This window comes from Poecilia latipinna, unplaced genomic scaffold (genome assembly GCF_001443285.1).
Source record: "Poecilia latipinna isolate Pla-1442-1.1 unplaced genomic scaffold, P_latipinna-1.0 Scaffold4, whole genome shotgun sequence".
NCBI classification, from domain to species: Eukaryota; Metazoa; Chordata; class Actinopteri; order Cyprinodontiformes; family Poeciliidae; genus Poecilia; species Poecilia latipinna.
Window position 1 is genome coordinate 955,011 of NW_015112620.1, and position 13,777 is coordinate 968,787.

General features: G+C 37.6%; 1 protein-coding gene across 5 annotated transcripts in view; it reads right to left on the reverse strand.

Annotated features, from left to right (window-relative positions):
- Positions 1-1,604: 1,604 nt before the first annotated feature.
- Positions 1,605-13,777, reverse strand: part of rbfox2 (RNA binding fox-1 homolog 2) — a 57,378-nt gene continuing 45,205 nt past the window's right edge. For 3 of the 5 annotated variants that reach the window (XM_015058659.1, XM_015058971.1, XM_015058889.1), the window contains 7 exons: positions 10,992-11,079; positions 9,414-9,470; positions 7,880-8,030; positions 7,199-7,244; positions 3,891-3,979; positions 3,188-3,260; positions 1,605-2,601 (listed from right to left, as the gene is read on the reverse strand). In XM_015058659.1, coding sequence (XP_014914145.1) covers positions 2,557-2,601; positions 3,188-3,260; positions 3,891-3,979; positions 7,199-7,244; positions 7,880-8,030; positions 9,414-9,470; positions 10,992-11,079 — 549 coding nt within the window. In that variant the 3' untranslated portion in view covers positions 1,605-2,556. Of the gene's footprint in view, positions 2,602-3,187; positions 3,261-3,890; positions 3,980-6,715; positions 6,753-7,198; positions 7,245-7,879; positions 8,031-9,413; positions 9,471-10,991; positions 11,080-13,777 lie in introns of those variants that run through there. The other 2 variants (XM_015058735.1, XM_015058812.1) reach the window with 2 other exon arrangements.

The following is a 13,777-nucleotide window of genomic DNA, read 5'->3' on the forward strand; positions in this document are numbered from 1 at the left end:
CGGGAATTCTTCAAAACGTTTTTTTTTTTTTTTTTTTTTTTTTTTTTTTTTTTTTTTTTTTTTTTTTTTAACATGACAACTATCACTCATGCTGGTTTGTCCATGCCATTAGTGGCTCCAAAAGTCCATCTTCATAATTTTTTTTTTTTTTTTGAGCACTTTTCAAGTTGGGAACCAGAACATGCTGGAAACTTAACATCTTTGGCTAGTGCCATTTTTAAAATTTAGCCCAGAGCACATTCTATATTTAGATAAAATACCAAACCAAAAGGATGAACTAGAACTGTTAAATGAAAGAAAGAAAAAAAAGAAAAAAAAAACATGTGACTGCCCAAAATGTATATTTTTTCAATAGTTAAAAAAGTGGGGCATTAAAAAAAAATCTAACCCAATCCCACCCCACAAACAAAAACAGTTTAAAAACAGTCCTATTTCACACAATGTATATGATTTGCCAAACCAGAATATCAACCTGTGTATGCATGAGTAAAAACACTTTCAGTCATTCAAACTGAATATCCACTGAAATGATGAGGAGTCTTCATTAAAATAGAGGAAAACAAATCAAGCAAAAAAATAAAAAAAGAACAAAAAAAAAAAACTACAAACATAAAGAAAAAAGCAGTTGATTTAATGAAAGTGCCACAGACCTGGCCTCATTCATTCTATGGCTCACTGAAACAAACGGGGGAGAAAAAAAAAGGAGCTCTTTTTGTAATTGGTGAAATAATGATTACGTGTCACAACAATTCCTATGATCAATTGAACAAAAAAAAAAAATAATAATAATAATAAAAATGAAACACTTTGGTGACGTTACCTGCATACCTTTAGTTACGCTATCGATGTATGCTCTCAGCTCAGGAATTTTAATCCGAGCCCAAAAAGTAAAAGTTGAAATTTGCACCTTACTGAAGAAGTGACAACACATTTTTATATATTAAAAAAACAAAACAAAACAAAAACAAAACATTTAAAACAACGTAAATAAAGACGGCTATAAGAGCATGATAATAATAACACAAGTAATATATTTATATTTTTTTATATATATATATATATATTTATACGGCAGAAAAATGTGCTTTCTACAAATCTTTGGAACACAAAATAATAGTCAAAAGAAAAAGCCACATTTTGGAAATATAGGGTACAATAGTATAGAAATATGCACAATAGTAATGTGTTTTGCATTTAAATATTCACAATCAACTCACCAACGGAATCTCTGTCTTGCTCAGTAATTGCTGTTGGCAGCATCTTAAACGCAATTACCAACTAAAGTATGTTTCAGGAAGACTCATCCATTGCTGGACTCTATAAAAGATGAAGAATGAGGGGAAAATCTAAATAATAGAGCTTTACAATAAACAGACCACCGGATACCTGAACAACCCCTACGGCTGCAAGCAGATGATCTCCAACAGGATGTAAACTTAACAGGAACATGTTTACAGTGTAGTGTTGCATTTTTTTTTGTAGTGTTCTATGATGGCCGCACACAGACTGTGTAGTGAAATTCTGTGCATGACCAAGAAGACGTGAGATATAGTTGGTATATTACTGAAGAGTGGAGTGTTTGTAATAAAGATGCATTGTTTTTTTTTTTCTTTGTTATTATACCCCCCGAGTTTCACTGATGAACCTCCACCACAGTGGTGCAGCTGTTTCAAACAATAAAAAAAAAAAAAAAATGGTTTTATATTAAGAAGAATGAGAATAATTACAACAGTAATAATAATAATAATTTGGTAATTTTTTTTTCTCTAAACTAATTTCTTTGCATATCATAACATTTTTTTTTTTAAGTTTAAAGGTTTACCATTTCCACATACAAAGAGAAATTTGAGGTAAGGAACAGCTCTAATAAACCCCTCCCTCCTTCAGCTTTCCGTCATTTCTCCAAGACGCTGGGTTCGGTCTTCCTCACAGCAGAACACTGAAAGAGTGAAACTCGTCCTTTTACCATCTGCCGACATTGCGGACGGACTCTAAAACGCACCACTGGGTGCTTTTGTTATTTCGCCATTCTGGTTCAAAAATCTTTTTTGCGGGTGCTCTAACCGAAGGCACCTTTCTGCTCTCGAGACTGTCTGCTTCCCTCTTACTTTCCTCAAGAGTGTGTGCAGGCCAGGCGGCGCTCGGCTCCTTCTAAGGCAGCTGCTCAAATGTCCATTATCCACATACAGCCTCTGGAAGAACGCCTGGGCTCTGTCCCCAAATCTTGTGCTGCTGAGTGCTGAGAGAATAACAGGGGGAGACTATAATACAGCCGTGCAATTGAGAAGGTGGCCACTTTTCAGTCAGATTTTTTATTTTTATTTATTTATTTTTTTAATGTAAAGGCGACCCTTCAGTCTTTAATACAGCTTTCCTCTATTTTTGTAGAAGCTTAGATAAGAAAACGTGGGACTGCTTGGGGTAGGGTCTGAAATATCTTTGCTGTGGTCGACTCCACTCTTTAAAACAGGGCGCAGTCCACCTCCAGGACAACAGAGGGAGCTCTTTCAGAGTAATTCAATGGGAGAGGGGAGGCCCTGGGTCATGTATTGTCTTTTAATAAGGGGCAAATCTGCTGTAGCCTCCCCTGTAGAGCGTGGCCTGAAAAAAAAAAAATACAGAAAGATATTTACATTTTTTGCATTTGTTTCAGGGAGGACCTCATAGCATAACTTATAACGAATCCCCGCATAATTTGTTTTCTTTAAACATGCTTACTCTCTCCCCCATGATGAATGCAGCTGTGAGACATCTAAAAACACTGATTTAACATAGCGTAATCATGTATCTTACATTATAGTTTAGAGCCAGAAAACGTACAAATATGGTGATGACAGACCACTCAAGCAGTGAGTCAACAGCCAGACCATCGAAATTACCTCAGCAGGTATGAAGTTTCACAGGTAAGACAATGGAAAGTGTTTACATCTCCATATCCGTTTTTTTTTTTCAGTAAAAAAAAAAAAAAAAAAAATTGCAAGTTTCCTTTTTTAAAGGAACTCAATAATCGCTCTCTTGCACTCCTCCTACATGTTAATACACAGTAAATAGCTTCAGCAACATGCTTTTTGGTCACTGTCTGAAGAAAATATATTAGATGTTTGACTCCAGCAGTTGCCACATTGTATGAACCTCTCCCACTCACGCCATATGAAGTATTAGTGAAGAACGGTTCACTTAAACTTACCATGGCTCCAACACCGTAGGCTGCTGGGGCCAGTGCAGCATGGTAGGGATCTGCCGTGTAAACTCGTCCGTAGCTGTGAGAAACATTTGAAAGTATTTGCTGAGAGACAAATAGCAACATTTGTATGCAAAAAAATAATAAACAGCAACAATGTGATAATGAAGGGTTTGTTATTGTTTTAAATATACTTGTATATTAATTTTGACACCATATTTTTATTTAGTTTGTCACCTAAATCTAACTGCATTTTAGCAAAGGAAAAATGCTGCAAAAGAAAGTAAGACTGAAGTGTGAAATCCCGGAGGAACGCACTTTTAGAAGGACTCCTATCACATCTTGAAAAAGAAAATGTTTGATTACACTCACTTCTAATATTTAGCCTAGGATCAAACATAGCTTTTATTTATTAGTGCTAAAATTAGATATTGTTGGAATTATATTTTTTTATTATATATATATTTTTTTTGTTTTAGTTTGCTTTTTTTTTGTCAATGGCGACAAAAACTGACAAAGGTTTTGTGGGCAAATTCAAATTTACATATTACTTGTGAATTAACTTATTAACACAGTGCAAATAACTTTTTTTAAAGTGATCCTGTTGCATGTTGGAAAAGGTTGGATGAGTAGATCCTAGAAGGCTCCTGTGAATGTTTAGCTGTTTGTGTTTTAAATGCTTTAAAGACGTCCAGAACTATTGACTCACCTGTCACTGTAAGCTGCTGCTGCAGCGGCTGCTGCTGCAGGAGTCGCTACAGCAGCCGGCTGGGCGTAACGATACGCTGCATAGCCGCCCTGTGAGGAGGCGATGGGAGAAGAGGGAGATGGATGAAAGTACGTGGGAGTGCAGAGGAGGACATGGGGACGATGTAGGGACAGGTGGGAAGGGGCAGGAAGAAAAATGAAACATTTGTTCAATGCTCACTATGTGCTTTCTGCAGTGCAGAGGACTAGTTTTGAATCTAAAGGGTTATATTGTGAGAGAAAACTGCTGAGAAGAGCGAAATATTAACAAGCAGACAGTCAGCAAAACTGGCTAATCTGGTGCAGTACAGCATTCACAAGGATGTAGCTCCGGCTCTGTGTTTCTCTCTCACTCCATGACTAACTCAGCAAAACTATCCGTAATTGTATGTGACGCTATTTTTTTATTTTTTTTTATGTTTTGGACTGTTTGCAGCCTTCAACGTGCGTCATCTTCCCCACTGTGTTAGACAGAGAGGGAGAGAGACCTTAAAGCCATAAATGTGCCCAAACCACCGTTCCCTTTCAAAAACACACGGTCTGAGAAAGGGGAAGGAGAGGCAAGATGACTGTGCCATTATTTATGTTTGCATGAACAGCTTGTGAACAGACACCAAAGGAAAAAAACAACAAAAAAACAAAACTACAGGTGTAAGGAGACAGTCAGCCAGTTGGATTAAAAATAAAGAGCAAATCGCGCACTCTCACGTGGCCGGCAACCAATCACTGACAGACACGGCATGCTTTCCCAAACTTAGAACACATATTAGGTAAAAAAAAAAAATAAAAAATCCTACAAAAAAATAAAATAAAATAACACACACCACTGCATTCTACCCTAAGGAATCAGTCACGACCAAGTCCCTGCATTCAGGACCACACATTGGCTGCTATGGGGGGGAAGGCTGGACTAAATAGGAGCGGAGGAGGACAGAGATGAGGAGAAGGAACAAGAAGATGGAGGGAGGAGGGGAAGAAAAATGAGCATAAAAACAGACTGGAAAGGAGTTGGAGAGAACGGTAGAGTAAGAAATGGAAAGGAGATTTAAGAAAAGCAAGAGGGAGAATGGAGAATAAAACTACTGCAGCTAGAATGAAAAAGAAAGAGGTGAGTTGGGAGGATGGAGAGATTTGGGAGATAACAGGAGGGAGGGGGGGAGCCAGCCTTGTAAGTATGTCCGCATGCTGACACTGATTCAGTTAGCATGCCACAGGTGAAACAGATAGGGAGATTCCTGGAAGGGGTCTGAAGTAACTGAATGTGTGTGTCCTACATCCTTCTGACTGCCAGTGTACACTCTGTGGACTACAACACTACTCACGACCGTTTCCTTTATCCTCACTTTCCCAAAACTTAAAATGGATAATTTCACTGAACAGTCCACACTGGGTTATTATTAAATATAGATTTGCCTTAATTTATCATCTGGATTTATCTGACACTCTGACTCACTGGGACAAAAACAGAAGTGTTGGGCATATTCAACAAGAAGAATAACTTTATTCAACGTTTATCTTTTTAAAGTTTCTACTCCACAGTCAACACCTTTTAATTGAAAGGTCAAGATAATTTGCTGAAGAACTGTCTATGCTGTGTACTGCAACTTTATAAGTTCTGACTCATTCTTTCATGTAGGAGAAGACCTTTTTTCCCTTAATTTTCTTTTGGACAGCTGCACAGATCCATAGCGCTTTCTTACAAAGCATAGACTCTCCACACATCTCAGATTAATTGTAAAAACAGCTGAGAAAAATATTGCAGCTGTAGTGTGCCTAAGATTAAAATCTACGGTAATAAAATACATTGAAGTTTGCAGTGGTACTGTGACAAAAGGTAACAAAAGGACCTGCTAAGCACTCCATGTACAATTGAAACCAGAAGTTTACATAGACCAAAATAAAAAGACACATGTACCTTTTTTCCCCACCGTCTGCAGTTAAATCAGACTAAATCTTTGTTGTTTTAAGTTTATAGGCTGCCTGGATTGAGATCAGGGCTTTGTGATGACCACACCAACACACTGACTTTGTCGTTCTTGGGCCAGTTTGGCTGTATGCTTTGGATCGTTGTCCATCTGGAAGACCAACCTGGACCCGAGCTTTAATTTCTTGGCTGATGTCTTCAATATTTCCACATATTCTTCTTTCCTCATAATGCCATTTATTTTATGAAGTGCACCAGTCCCTCCTGCAGCAAAAGAGCCTCACAACATGATGCTGCCACCCACATATCCTTTACAGTGTTCCCAAGCTTTCAAGTGCCTTTGCCTTTTCCTGCATAAACATACAAACATGCCTCCATGCACACATTATTTGTTTTTTGTAAACATCACTTTTAAGACATTATTAAATGAATCTCAGAGAATTCTTTCTCTGATAAAAAAAAAAAACTTCAGAAAGTGAAAAGTAAATGTGTATCTGTCTTTTCATTCAGTGCTTGTGAGCTTCTGGTTTCAAGTGTAGGCATCTTAAAATTTGTCTTGTAAAACAATCAAGTTATTCTGCAATATCTCAGTCCATTACTGTAACTGCACACCTGCCATCTGGATTTCAACTTATCAATTATGTATCCACATCACTTGGAAGATTCGTTGTTTTCTTTGGGAATTTTAGCCCAATTCTTTTCTCCCCCTTCCGTAACTCCACCCATGTCAGAATCCAGTGAGTTAGTAAAAGAAGACAGAAGAGGCAATTCAATCTCAGATGGTCAATAATGTCTAGCAGCACGCAGTCATTGGAGACGAGGAGGATGCACACTGGCTGTCACATAGAGTGTGTAAACCCTACCTGGGGCAATCTGCCACTAATGTCCTGAAACACTAGTCTACAGAGAGAACAGAAACAGCTATTGTCAACCTGGTCTCACACACACACACATACACACGCAGCAACACACTCATGATCACACTGGTACAAACTTACTCCACAAAGGCACAGAAACAAACCCCAGAAGAGTTTACTTGTGAATGGGCCTGATTTGAACGGTTTGCTGCACTGAGGAGGAATACTGCATATCACCAGGTGTGTTACTAAATACTTAGGGCTCTTAGAAAATACCTAAAAAATAAACTTGGTGTGACGCATTGTAATAATAATTTCAGATTTAGGCAGAATGACACAAAATGCGTTACAGTGACTAATCGAAACTGTCAAAAGTACACGCCTCTATGGGTTTGATCCGCACCGTTTCACACTTGAAAAACCCACAGGCAAGCGAAGGAAAACGTAGGTGACGAGTGAAGCAGTGGAGGAGAGGCAAGGCATACTTACATAGAGGTCAGCCGCACTGTAAAAACCATCCTGATAGGCCATCACACTGAGAGGGAGACAGACAACAGCAGGAGAAAAGACAGAAAGGTAGAGAGTACAAAGGAGTGGCGTTTGGAAAACCCAAAAAAAAAAAAAAAAGAAAAAGAAAAAAAGAAAAAAAAGAAATCAAAATGGAACAAAACAAGGAAATAATGGAGTGAAGCGCCATCGTGTGGACAGAGCAGAAAACAACAAATAGAGAAGGTGATGGGGAGGTGAGAAAACGGTGCCAAAGAAATTGTGAGAGAGAGAAGAGAAAAGAAGGGTGAGATTATTACACACCGTGCAACATGCAAGACTAAATACCACCTCTTTGTATACAGATGCACCGACTTCAAAGTGTTACTACTGCTACTTCAGCTGGTGAGATTTACCAAAAACAAATAACTTCAATTTAATTTTATGACAAACTGCGGTCACATCATAATATGTTTAAAGGTACAAGGAAATGGTATCTTAGCTCCGCAAACTATCAAAGTTATTATTTTTATAAAAATGTATCCAAACACAACATGCACGATCTGAATCACTATCTCACTAAGTGAAGCCATGCTTTAAAAGAAGATCGACCTTATCCAAGATTTTCCTTACTGATCTAAAAATACAGGTATTTCTATTACACATATTTACATATATATTTACCCAGGGTATGCTGGGATGGCAGGTTGTGGGACGGCAGCCCTGACCGCGCTGTAGACGGGCCGAGCTCGACCCCGCAGATGCGTTCCTCGAAAGGTCGCAGCGGTGGAAGCGGCAGCCGCTGCTGCTGCTGCCGGGTACGGGAACCCTGGAACTGATGATTAGACAATTATACGACAAAACATGCAGCTTCATTGTATTAACAGTGGTGCAGTATTAACAATATCTCCACAGAGGAAAAAAAACAAACATCTCGATTAATCTGTGTTTTCATAATTTATTACCTAAGTAAGTGGCTGTTGGCAATCATTTACAGTTTCTGCGGTTTTATTCAGCTAAACCGATGCAATTAAAGTTGTTTGGTATTCAAGCTTCTAAAAAAGCTTCACATTTCAGAGTCAGGTTGGTGTTAATAAAGGTAGATGTTGTCAAAATAACAACTAGGCTGTAAAAAAATACATTCACATTGAATGTATATACATACATTGAAGCAGAGACACATCTAATAGTTGCAAAACTCTGATCCTTGGGGTGAGGGGTGCCAAGATTGTGTCTTGAGATTATACTAAGCTCCACCTGTGTAGTTATGCGCTAATGCTTCACCTCTTATGGTCACACTGATCATGACTGATTCTCATTTTGTATTTCTTCTATTGGTCCAAGAATCATACCAAACTTCTTGCCTTGTGCAGATCTATCTTGCTCCTCACTTTCCCAGAACAGAACAAACCGGTTCAATAACCAGGAGTCCTTAATGACCACATGGACAAGTCACCATGTGGACAACCTGAATTCTGGTTGTATTGGCGCAAATACTTATTTCAGAAGTATAACTCGCAGTGTACAGAGATTAAGTACAAATATATAAAATTTAGGGGAAAAAAACTGTATTTCCAGCCAATGTTTTTTTTTTTTTTTTTTTAAAAGAAAGATACGTTGTGGCAGTTAAAATTTTGTGTTTCACAGAAGAGTAGCTGACTACTCAGGTTGTAAGGAGTTCATTGTGTTCATCAGAGAGACAGCCTGGAGGAAGAAACCATCTCTACAGTTTATGGTTCTCGTAAACAGCACTCTGTAGCGAGACCTGAAGGTAAAATCCAGGATGTGTGGGGTCTGCAGAGATGCCAGCTGCCCTTTTCCTAACCCTAGACCTGTACAAGTCCTGGATGGAGAAATGGTCAGCCCTGATGATCCTCTCTGTAGACCTAATTGTTTGCTTTAGTCTGGACTCGTTTTGTTCTGTGGATGAGCCTTGATGACATGCAAACTACTTATTTTTTAGATTGCAGGTTGATGTTGTCCCACTGAATTAAAATAAAAGCACAACAAAAGACTATCTTATAAGAAACATGTTTTACCTCCGCTATAATTTATAGTTTTAGTAATACTCAACAATTTTGGAAAATAAAAGCCTGCGGATGTGCAGATGTCTCTTGTTCTAATTCTTAATTTGTCTTTGCAAGGTTTTGCCTGCAAATTCTTTATCTGCTGGATATTATTTGAGAAGCAGAATAAAATTCGCTTCTTAATATCTTACCTGTATAGAGCTCAGGACTGTACATGGCTCCAACCATAGGACTTAACTTCCAACCAGCTGTAGGAATAAAATAAAAAATAAAAATAAAAAAACAGCATCAAGGCAACATTCCTACATGAAGAAAACTAACATTTTCATGACTAGTAACTTAACAGGTGAAAGGAACAATCCAATATGATATTTTTATTTCTGGTCCGTAACAGCGCGAAACAGAATGAATAATGCGATTTGAACCCAAATGTTGGATCAGAACTCAAACAAATCCTTGTAAAATGATCAGTGATTGAGTCCTAGAATAAACACATCCACCTTTCAATGTTGTTTGTGTGCTTCCCCACATCTTCTAAGCTGTTTGGGAGAGCAGTTTAATAAACTTAATATTGGAGCTTGAGATTTATAAAAACTTAAGCCTATTGACAGAAATAGCAAAAATAATAAATAAATAAAAAAAATAAAATAAAAAATTGCCTTATGGTTTTAGCCAAAACCATAAGGCAAGCATTAAAACTTCAATACATGAAGTAATTAAATCTAGACTGAAATATTATACAACAGTTTTTTTTATTATTACAGCCACACTTTAAACAGCTGCAATTGCACAACAGGTGCAAGTTCAGTTCAGTTTAAAGCACAAAAAGTTAAAAAATGACCTTTTTTTTTTTTTTTTTTTTTTTTTTTTTTTTACGTATGAATGTGTGTGTGTGTTCAGTCAAGAGTCAGAGACCAAATGCTTGTGGGTAAAGTGTTAAAATTAAAGGTCTGATGTGGCAAATCTATGACGAAGACTGTCATTAAATTATAAATCTATGCAGAAACCATGACAATTAGTGGGACAGAATTTCTGTCCTTTAGAAAATGTAATACAAGAAAAAACTCAGAAACAAATTAAACATTTTTTATAAATGTAAAATGGTCAGATAAAATTCTACGCTTTATAAGACTATGTAGGGTCTTTCTTTCTTCACACAAGTCATATCTATTATGTAAAGAATACATGCTGTTTTTGCAGCTTGCAGCTGTAACTACATTTATAGCTAGAATAACATTTTAAAGATTATACAAATGAGACCTATTCTGCCTTTTAAAGGACTATGCTGTTATTTTTTAGTTGTTATTATCCAAAATCCTTCTGTCTGATAACTCAGAGTTTATCCAATGTAGGATTTCACTGAGCAGCACTGGAATCCCACAGACTAAAATAAAGATGTTGCCACGGAGGTAATTATGGGAAACATTACAACGATGATTTCAGCTATGAAATGTGCCTCTCTTTTTCATCTGTGATTCCATCTCTCTGTGAGCTTTTAACCTTTAGCATATTGGAGAACATCATTTGTGCTGTTGGTTAATTATTACATTGGTATGAAAAATGGACAATAATAACAGTTGGAATATATCAGCCAACGATTACTGCACTCCAAGCAGCCCTTTATGGTGTTAAGATAGCCCTCATTAATACTGCGATGATGATATATTTGTGATATATATAAAATGAGTTTCATTCCTAAAAAGCTGTCAATATTTATATTGTACTAAAAAGGAGAAAAGTCACCAGTATAGCTTAGGATAACATGTTACCATATGGCAGTGCTGCAAGGCCCTCTCCATTAGCGTATGGTGTGGTCATTTTCTTGTTTGTCATCACTCTGGCTGTGGCATTATTAACCTGGAAAATAAACAAAAGGTTTAGGAGCCAATTTATTCAGTTTTTTTTTATAGAGATACAAGCAAAATTCAGGAAATATGAACATTTTAATAGGAATACATTTNCTTAAAATTTTAGAACATATATTTTATTTTTCACAAAAATCTTCTGCTTTTCATGTGAGGCGCCATCGTACTTTTAATTTCAGTTTTTATTCTTGACAGGGTGTTAATTCTGTAGATGAGCAGCGATGGTATTTAATGCATGCGCTTCTTTTGAAAGAAGAAACACTGAAAACAAGGATCCCAGTGAGTAATCAGGCAGTTTTGCACACAAACATTGCAACTATTGGCACATAGAACAAAGAAAATCAAAAAATATATATATTTCAGAGCAAAGGCATTCGAAAAGAAATCCAAGACCATTATATTGCTGCTAAAAAAAGGAGGAGACAAAGAAGGTGAATTAAGCAGCAGATTTGTCAGTTGAACAAAATGCAAAAACTTATAACCAAAAATAAAATAAATAACATCAATCAAACAGTTTGTACAGAAATTACAGACAGCCAACCAGGAGTGCATCACATCACCAGAGGTGAGCAAAACTAACCAATTAGCAAGCATCAGATGCAGCAAATAGACCAATCAAAAACAGAAAAGAAAAAAGGTTGGATTCCCTCCCAATTGAGAACACATCATACAGAAAAGGGAGGAGGGGACGGAGAACAACAGAGAAAGGACAGAGGATGCAGGGGGAAGTGCCAGTCCACATGAAAGGAAACAGAAAAACACAGAAACGTGAGGCGGAGAAGAGTGGGGGTGAATGATTCATCCAAATGTGCAGTTCTTCCAACCAAAAAAAAAAAAAAAAAACAATAAGATGTGATACATATACAACACACAAATCTGATTGTTTGCCTACATCCAGTCTAACTGTACATGAGCCATGATGGAGGAGATGATGATTGGTGCAAAAACGGATACAGAGAGAAAGGACAGCACAGAGAAAAGAAAGAGAGGATGGGGGATGCAAGTATCATTTCTCAAATTAAAAAGAAAAAATCAAAACAAAAAAACAAAACAATTCAACCAAACCAAAAACAATCAAACCATTGCTGTGAAACACTGCCGGGCATTTCAGATCAGTGTCGCACACCAGAAAACACCTCGTAGCACACAACCGACGACACACACCATCCAGAACCAAACTGATCAAAAGGTAAATCAAGGACACCTCCTCACAGAAATCAGAACAAGGCAAAGCTGTTTTCATTTATGTTTGCCAGGAATTATTTCAGGGTGCTTTTTTTTTTATTTTATTTTATTTTTTTATTTTATGTCAGCTTTGCTTTAAAAATCGGCCCCGTTTGGGAACCTGAGCTACTCATCCACGAAACACAGCTCTGATTGAAACATTAAGGCTGCAAACCTGCACTTCGACAACAGTCTGAGCACTGGTACAGGAAGTGATCATCAAGCACTACAGCACGCCATGATATACAGACAGCTATTATCCCCTCTCCAGAAGAGCTAACATAGCACTCATGCTCCAGCATGCTCTCCCGCTAACAAGGTGCAAGAATGCAGCTATTGGCTGACACATGACACAGAGAGATGACATAGTACTACATGACGTCATACAGATGACCAGAAAGAGAGTAAACCATGCAGGATACAGCTCACGAATTAAATGCTTTGAATGCAGTTAGAGGTGATTGTAATGAATGCATTAAGAAGTGGTAGTCGTAGTTGTTGCACTTGCAGATAGATGCGGTACATTCAGTTACACAAGTGGCCTTATTGTAATGCCATGCGGTAAATGGCTAATCTCCTAATAGTCTCATTCACCACCTCCCCAATCAATCACAGGATTAGCCAATCAGGTTCTGTCCACCAATCAGTCAAGCTCCCTGCAGCAAGGGAATCCTTTGTTTGGGTGCATTTTATTATTTTTTTTTTTTTGTTTGTTTGGGCGCATGGGGTGGGGGGAGGGGTCATTCAAAGATGATGCCATGTGTACACAACTTACCGTGGTCGGGGGAACGGCGTGAGGACACGCGAGCAGTTACCGTGGAGACTGACAACAACAACAACAACATACAAAAATCATCAGGGAAATCGAGAAAATATGCGTAAGAAACAAATGATGAACCAAACAAAAGAAGAAAAGTAAAACAAAATAAGGCAGGAAGGGGGAGGGACAAACAAAACGAAGTAATGAAAAGCAACCCCCACCCTGTGGTAGAAAGGAAGTGATGTCAGAGGTCACATGACAATAGTCACCTGCAAGTATCAGCCAACCACCTAGCCTCTATAACCCACCATGATGACAGATCATAAAGGTTAAAGAAATGGAAGGAGATGAAACTCAGGGGACACTCTACAACGATAAAATAAGAAATTAGAAATTCAATCTCTTTCTAGAGTGATTTTGCCTCTTACTACATCACGAGACAGAAAAATGAACAAAGATATGGAGGGATGAAGGTTGACATGAGGACAAAAACAGAGAGACAGACTGGTCGGGTGTGCAAAGAAAGATAGAAGGAGATGGAAGAAAACCTACTTAAAAATACAGAAAGGAGAGGGAATGACAGCTATCTATGGCATTCTCTTCACTTCTTTCTCCACCCTCCATTTTTTTTTTTTTTTTTTTTTTTAACCATCCCTTTTGCATTTGGGGTTTTTTTTTTTTTTTTTTTTTTGTTTTGGAAAATAAA